This window comes from Fringilla coelebs, assembly GCF_963513975.1.
Source record: "Fringilla coelebs genome assembly, chromosome: 12".
In the NCBI taxonomy this organism is placed as follows: Eukaryota; Metazoa; Chordata; class Aves; order Passeriformes; family Fringillidae; genus Fringilla; species Fringilla coelebs.
Genome location: NC_140038.1, coordinates 979,997 through 988,360, shown reverse-complemented (window position 1 = coordinate 988,360; position 8,364 = coordinate 979,997). Strand labels below are relative to the sequence as shown.

General features: G+C 55.1%; 1 protein-coding gene across 1 annotated transcript; it reads left to right on the top strand.

Annotated features, from left to right (window-relative positions):
- Positions 1-821: 821 nt before the first annotated feature.
- Positions 822-1,754, top strand: LOC311158385 (olfactory receptor 14I1-like; the record flags this gene model as incomplete). Its single annotated transcript, XM_084213754.1, has 1 exon — positions 822-1,754. One exon carries the CDS (start codon positions 822-824, stop codon positions 1,752-1,754), a length of 933 nt encoding a protein of 310 aa, XP_084069880.1.
- Between the last annotated feature and the right edge of the window lie 6,610 nt (positions 1,755-8,364).

Here is an 8,364-nt window from a genome sequence, read left to right as displayed (position 1 = left end):
CCAAGGCGTGCAGCCCCTCCTGTGCAGGCAGAGCTGCAGCAGAGCCGTGGGGCAGCTCTGCAGCCCCGGGCCCAGTTCCCTTTGCAGAGCACAGGGCTGGGAGCAGCTGCCTGGCCCTGGGGGCTCTGGCAGGGGGCACAGCTGGCTCAGGGTGACGCTGTCCCCAGTGCCTGGCTCTGGGCAATGCTGTCAGTGCAGCCAGGGAAGGAACTGCATCTCCCTTCATCCAATGCCATCATAAGGACACTTGGAAGTTTCCCTGAGATTTCAGTCCAAGCTGAGAGCTTCAATCCAGTTTGCAAACCTGTCCTAGAGCATCTCTGAGTTCTGAGATTAATGGGGACAGGCAGAGGTGTTCTGACACTGAAAATGCTGCTGGGTTGGTGAAATTAGCAAAGTGGGTCTTTGGCTACAAATGTGGAGCTGGGCTCTGGTGGATCCATCTGCTCTCACCTGTACCCAGTGGCATTTTATGGGAAGCATGGGAAGGTGATCATCCTTCACCTGAGTAAGGTTAAAGCCAAGAGAAACTCTGAAATGGTCAGAATGACAGACCATATCCCCCCACTTTCCACTCATCACTTTGCTTCACAGAACTTGCTCTGTTCTCCCTGAGTATAAAAAAAATGCTAAGGATTTCTGATATCCAAGAACACCAGAAGAAATACAGTCGAGCTTATAAAGAAAACACCTGAACTGTAAAACACTAAGGACTCTGTGTGTACCAAGGGAGGGGGTATGGGAAATGGCACTGATTCTGGTTACCCTAAATTTTCACTGTTATTTTTCCCATGGCAGAAAACAGTGGCCAGCCCCAGCAAATGTCCAACAGCAGCTCTATCAGCCACTTCCTCCTGCTGGCACTGGCAGACACGTGGCAGCTGCAGCTCCTACACTTCTGCCTCTTGCTGGGCATCTCCCTGGCTGCCCTCCTGGGCAACGGCCTCATCATCAGCACCGTAGCCTGCGGCCACCACCGGCACACACCCATGTTTTTCTTCCTGCTCAACCTGGCCCTCACTGACCTGGGCTCCATCTGCACCACTGTCCCCAAAGCCATGCACAATTCCCTCTGGGACACCACGGCCATCTCCTACACAGGATGTGCTGCCCAAGTATTTTTTGTTATGTTCTTCCTCTCAGCAGAGTTTTCCCTCCTGACCATCATGTGCTACGACCGCTACGTGTCCATCTGCAAACCCTTGCACTACGAGACCCTCCTGGGCAGCAGAGCTTGTGTCCACATGGCAGCAGCTGCCTGGGCCAGTGCCTTTCTCAATGCTCTCATGCACACAGTGAATACATTTTCCCTGCCCCTGTGCCAGGGCAATGCCCTGGGCCAGTTCTTCTGTGAAATCCCACACATCCTCAAGCTCTCCTGCTCCAAATCCTACCTCAGGAAACTCGGGCTTCTTACAGTTAGTGTCTGTTTGGTATTTGGTTGTTTTGTGTTCATTGTTTTTTCCTATGTGCAGATCTTCAGGGCTGTGCTGAGAATCCACTCTGAGCAGGGACGGCACAAAGCCTTTTCCACCTGCCTCCCTCACCTGGCTGTGGTCTCCCTGTTCCTCAGCACTGGCATATTTGCCTACGTGAAGCCCCCCTCCATGTCCTCCCCATCCCTTGATCTTGCCCTGTCAGTTCTGTACTCAGTGGTGACTCCAGCCCTGAACCCCCTCATCTACAGCCTGAGGAACAAGGAGCTCAAGGCTGCAGTGTGGACACTGATGACTGGATGCTTTCAAAAACATTAAAGTGCTGGCCGATTTCTGCAAACCACTTATAATAAAACTCATCTTTGATACTTCTTGTACATCTCATTTTGGAAGTTTTGTTAATTTGTTTTACTTTAATAATAAAGTCCACAAAGAAAAGTCATTCTTTGTGACATTTCTCATTTTTTTTCTCTCCATCTTCTCTATGGCCACAGACTGTGTCAATGAGGAACTGCACTCTGTGTGGCTTTAAAGGAACTAAAGGATCTCCCAGCAACGTTTTCTGCAGAGACGCCCTTTTGTTGCCTTCCCTGGAGCTGCAGCAGCAATGTCTGTGTGCAGGGCTGGGGGCAGATCAGTGCTGGCAGTCTGGCAGCTGTGCCCAGCAGAAGCAGCACTTGGTGTTACCAGTGCTGCTGCCCTGGCCCTGCCCCACTGCCCTGGTGGCCCTCGTGTTGCTGTAGGTCCTGAGTGCTCTCGGGGCCAGGCACAGTCCTGGCGGTGGCAGTGCCTGGGCTGCAGCAGGGACAGGCCATGGGCACTGTTGGGGCAGCGCTGACGCCTTAGGCCTGGGCCTGGGGGCTCCAGGCTCCTTGCCCAGGCTCTCTCAAGAACCTTCCCAGGCCAATGCTGAGCACAGAAAACCCCTGTGAGCAGCCCCAGGGTGGCCGTGGGCAGGCTGGGGGCAAACAGCATGGCTGGTGCTCTGCAAGAGCCCTGGGGGAGAAGGGAAGGAGCAGAAGAGCAGGGGCTGATCTATCCCCAGTGCCCTGGACATCCCAGGGCAGCATCCCAGAGCATCCTCATAGAGCTGCCAACAACATCCTCCCTCTGCAGCCCTGGTCTCTCCCCCAGCTCACACAGGAGCCCTATCCTTGCAGGCACAGACACGGCAACACTGGCTCAGGAGCCCCTGTTTGCATTGCACAGAGCAGGGGGGAGCACCCCCATGCTGTTGCTGTGGGGACATGAACCTGAGGGAGCACAAATACCATCAGCCCCTGGGGCCAGCAAGGGCTGGGGGACACCAGGGAAACCACTCAGCTTTGTCGTGGCCTCTGCACTTAGCCAGAAGGTTTGTTCCCATCAGCTGGGAGTTTCCTGTCCCACTGCAGACGCTGTTGCTCAGAGCCAGGGATGCCTGGCAGCCACCCCCAAACTGCCCTGAGCATTTCCTTTGCTTCACCTTTGATTTCTTCACTCTTCCTTGGTAGAAATTTCTTCGTATTGTCCACCACTTTTTTTTTCCCTTGCAAACAGCCCATCCCTGTTTACCCTTTCCCCTCCAGTCCCACTCCCCATTGCAGTTCCTGACTTGGCACCATGGGAACGTCCCTTGGGCAGCAGGAGTGCTGCAGGAATTGTCTGCAGGCTCCTGCAGTGCCTCCTGCTGCTTTCTTGCCAGAGGAACCCCAGGCAAGGGGGACACATACGGGCTGCTGTGTCTGCCTCTGGGGCTCCCTGTTCTGGGCAATGAGGAGGAGCTGCAGAGGCTCTGCAGGACTGACAGGATGGGCTTTGGGGCATGGCAGGAGAAGCTGAGGGACCTGGGCTGCTGGAGCTTCTGAAGAGGAGGCCCAGGGCTCATCCTGCAACTGCTCCAAGGGTGATTTCAGAGAATCACAGAACCAGCAAGGGTGGAAAAGACCTTGGAGATCATCAAGTCCAACCTGTGCCCTGACACTGCCTTTTCTCCCCTGAGCCTCCTCTTCTCCAGTATAAACAACTCCAGCCCCCTCAGCTACTCCTTACAGCTCTTGTGTTCCAGACCCCTCACCAGCTTTGTCACCCTTCTCTGGACATGCTCCAGCCCCTCCCTGTCTTTCTAAATTGGGGGCCTCAGAACTGCAAACCGCACTTGAGGTGCTGCCCAACCAGTGCCCAGCACAGGGGAAGGATCACTGCCCTGCTCCTGCTGGCCACACCATTCCTGATCCATTGGCCTTCTTGGCCACCTGCTGCCTCATGTCCAGCCTACTGTCCATCAGTCCCTGCAGGTCCCTTTCTGCCTGGCTGCTCTCCAGCCACTCTGTCCCCAGCCTGTAGTGCTGCAGGGGTTGTTCTGGCCTAAGTGCAGGACCTGGCACTTGGACTTGTAAAACCTGACCTTGTTGGATTTGGGCCCTGGATCCAGCCTGTACAGGGCCCTGTGCAGAGCCCTCCTACCCTCCAGCAGATCAACACTCCCAGTCAGCTTGGTGTCAATGTGGTTCCATCATGCTCCAGAGTGTCACAATGGTCTCCATGATTCTATGAGGCCTCCCAGTGTCACAATGTCCCTTTGGTTCTACGGGACCCCTTGGTGTCACAGAGTCCCTGGGATCCTTGTTCCCTGCAGTGTCACAATGGATCCTTGGTCCCCCAATGCCCTGCAGGGTCACAATGGATCCTTGGTTCCATGAGGTCTGGCAGTGCAGCAATGCTCTCCTTGATTCCACAGTGTCACAATGGCCTCTTGGTCCCACCATGGTGTCAAACATGTTTCCTTCATTCCAGGAGTCCCTGGGGAGTAGCACTGGCTCCTTGGTTCCATGGGGCCCTGCAGTGTCACAATGGTGCCATCAGGACACCAGGTCCTCCTCTGTCCCTATGCTCTGCATGGTTCTACAAGGCCCTGCAGAGTCACAGTGGCCTCTTGGTTCCATGAGGCCTCAGAGTGCCACAATGAATTCCTTGGTGCTGCAGTGTCACAGTGGAGCCCTGGTGACATAAGATCCTGCAGTGTCACTAGGGACACTTGGTTCCATGGGACACCACATTTGCTGAGGATGTCAGCAGCCCCCACTGAGGCCATCCCTGCCCAGAGCCCGTGGGGGAATGGGCAGACAAGGAGAGCGTCCCTGGGGCTGGGGCAGCACAACTCAGAGGCACCAGCCGCTCCAGCTGGGAAATGGAGTGTGGAATGTGGCTGGGAAAGCCCTGCCTGGGCTGTGCCAAGCAGGATAGACGAGCCCTGACTGCCATGTCCCAAACAATTCTCTCAAGGAGACATCTAAAAAGAATTAATATTTTTTGTGTCCTCTGAGTTGTACACACTGGAGAAATACAATCAAGAGATTCTCAGGAGCGGAGCTGAAAACAACAAAACAGCCGTTACTGGCAACTTTAGAAATCCAGAGAAACTTTGGCAAAGGGTTTTATATGACATTCAATCAACAAAAACCGCTTCTCAAAGCATTAACCTTGCCCATTCCACTTCACAAACTCTAATTCTGTCTATTTTAAGTTTATCAAAAATTGCAAGACAACAGAAATAGAAGACACAGAAAGAAAGACAAGAATGATTTAGAGAGGCGTACACACAACTACCAACTCCTGGAATCCAGTGGTGTTCAGATAGAAATTCCAAGAGGAGGCAGGGTCAAGATGTGTGCTTGCCTTGTGGTCAGCCTCAAATAACCCTTGGTGTTCCAGGCCCCATACCCCAGGTTGAACCTGGGGTCATTTGGTCACTCAGGAGCTGGGCTGGGGGCTCCAGAGGCGGCTGTGGAGTGTGCTGTGTCAGGGACTGGCAGACACTGCAGGGCTGGAATAGAGGCTGTGGGGGAATTGGGGTTCCAGGGCACCACAGTGTCAAAATTGTTCCCTCAGTTCCCAAGTCCTTGCAATGGCCCCTTGATTCGATTGTCCCCAGGCACTCCCAAGGGTCTCTTTGGTTCCGCAGTGGCACAATGGCCCCTTGGTTCCACAAGGCCCCGTAGGGTCACAGTGGCCTCTGTGGTTCCACCAGGACCCAGACTGTCACAATGGACTCCTTGCTTCCATTCATCCCCACAGTGTCACAATGGCCCCTTGGCTCTGGGCTGCATGTCGTATGCAGTGTCACCATGGTTCTCTTAGTGCCACCAGGCCCTGCAGTGACACAATGGCCGCTTGATTCCCCAGGGCCCTGCAGTGTCACAATCATCAGAGAATCAACCAGGCTGAAAAAGACCTTGGAGAGCATCAAGTCCAACCTGGGACTCAACACCACCTTGTCGCCCAGGCCATGGCACTGAGTGCCAAATCCAGTCTTTCCTTAAACACTTCCAGGGATGGTGACTCACCCACTTCCCTGAGCAGCCCATTCCAATGCCAATCACCCTTTTTGTGAAGAATATTTCCTAATGCCCACCCTAAACGTCTCCTGGTGCAGCTGAAGGCTGTGTCCTCTTGTCCTGTCACTGTTCCCGGGGAAAAGAGCCCGACCCCCACCTGGCTGCACCCTCCTGTCAGGGAGTTGCAGAGAGTGATGAGGTCTCCCCTGGGCCTCCCCATCTCCAGGATCAACAACCCCAGCTCCCTCAGCCACTCCTCACAGGACTTGGGCTCCAGACCCCCCCCCAGCCTTTTTGCCCTTCTCTGGACCTGCTCCAGCCCCTCCATGTCCTTCCTAAATTGGGGGCCAAGACCTGGACACCACACTGGTGGTGCTGCCCAAAGACTGCCCAGCACAGGGGAAGGATCACTGCCCTGTTCCTGCTGGCCACACCATTCCTGATCCATAGGAATCCAAGGGGTTGGTTGAGGCAAAAGGAGGGGTGGGTGTAGGGACAAAGTGTTATTGCTTGTCAGCCATGAAGGTTCTTGATTTTCATATTTATTCAGACTGCATTAGAAGGTGCTGGTGGTGAATATCAGTTGGAGATTGCTGATGTCCATCTATAAGCCATAAAAGAAAACAGGAAAAAACAGTTCCCTCTGCATGTTTTTCAATACAATATATTAACTTAGAATACACTTCTGAAATCTAATAAACCACAGAAGATTTGAAAACTAAGATTATTCCCATGGGCTTTTCTTGTTCAGGTGTTTTGAAAAAATGTTTATCAGCATTTTTCACTGAATTCCTGAACTGAAGAACTCAAGAAAGAAGAGGCCTCCGGGGTTACAAAATTCATCAGCAACCTCCCAGTGGCTGAGGATCCATCCCCATAAAGCAGCAATGAACAGAAATGGGCACAGCTCTGTGGCTGCCCCAGCTTTGGGATGGGCTCTGCACCTGGAGCAGGAGCAGCTCTGGAGGGCCCCAAAGCCAGGGGTCTTGTGCTGCCCTGGGCAGATGGGATGGCAGCAGGGGCTGCAGAGCTCTCAGCACCTCAGCCAGAGGGGAGCAGGGCACCCAGGGAGCCTCCTTGTGCCTTGGCCAAGCCCCTTCCCCCATGGCTGGGGCTGAGTCCTGTGGCAGCTGCAGCTGCTGCTGTGCCCTTGACAGGGGCTGAGGCCGTGGGGCCAGTGCCCAGAGCAGCCTGGCCTGACCAGAGCTGTGGAGCCAGAGGTGGCTGGGTTGGGTTGGGCTGGCCAGAGGCCCTTGGTGCTGTCCAGAGCTCAGGGCAGCTGGCAGAGCTTGCAGGGAGCTGGGCTGGGCTCAGACAGCCTGGCACAGAAACCATCAGTGTCCATCTTAGCCTGGCTGAGCGTGCAGGGGCAGGACTCAGGCCAGGCCTGGTGGGCCAGCGCCTGTGCAAGGCATTGAAAACAGGCAAGTGGCCCAGAGAGGAGGCTGCTCTGTGCCCTGGGGGGCATGGACAGAGCAGGGAGGGGGCCCAGGACATTTGTCAGCACCAGCCTCTGTGCCAAGCCATTGGCAGCCCTGGCTGCTGAGCCCAGCTTTGCTCTGGGCTGAGTTTGGCTTTGGCCCAGCTCCATCGTCCTGCAGGGCTCAGGGCCTGTTCCCGGCCATGGCCAACCCTGGCTGCCTCTCTGCTGGCCCAGAGGCCGGCAGAGCCCGGGGCAGGGCTGTCTGTGCAGGCCCACAGGTGCCACGGGCTCTGCAGGAGCTGGCAGAGGCTGCCCAGCAGGGAGGCCATGGGGCACAGAGCCCCAAGGCTGCCGTGGGCACCACGGCACAGGGGCCCTTCCCAGCCGCAATGCTCCTGGCCTGGGCTGGGCCTGCACAGGGGCTGTGCCACCATGGCTGGGCCAGCACAGGGCCACAAAGGAGCCACGCAGCCGCTGCCAGGGCTGACAGCAAGGCCAGGCACAGACAGGGAATTGCTGAGCATGGCCTGCGCTGGGCAGGGCTGAGTGTGCCAAAGGCAGAGCTCAGCTGCCCTTGGGGGCTGCAGGAACAGTCCAGAGCCCAAAGAGCCCCGATGGCTGTGCTGGAGACCAAGGCTGGAGCAGGGAAATTCAGGGCTGCTGTGGCATGGGGAGGGCATTGAATTCCAGCACACACCTCAGCTCTCTGATGATCCCAGCACCATGCTGGGCCCTGTTCCAGACTGCAGCAGGGCAGATATTGATAGGACAGGAACCCTGCGGGGCTGGCAGAGATCTTCAGCTTGCAAGGTGCTCTGCTCTCCCTCGGGTGCTCTTGGAGAGATCCAGTCCCAGCTGGGCACCTCAGGGCAAAAGTGGCACTGCCTGTTCATGGGCATACAGCTGATTTCTGCCTGGAAAAGGGCACAGGTTTTATTAACTGTTAGTTTCATAATATACAAACAAATCTTTATTATCTGAGTCATCTGAGTACTTTTTAGAAATGGCTAAGTTTTCACACCAAGAGCAGGAATTTCCTGAATCTACAGGATTCTACTGATGGCAGGAGAAAAAAACCCTGATCTTCCCCTCGACCTTTGCCACCAACATCCAGTCTAATATTTAATTACCTTCTTCTTTCAGGTGTTTCCAAGTTTCCTATTTAAATAGGCATGTCTAAGCGCATCTC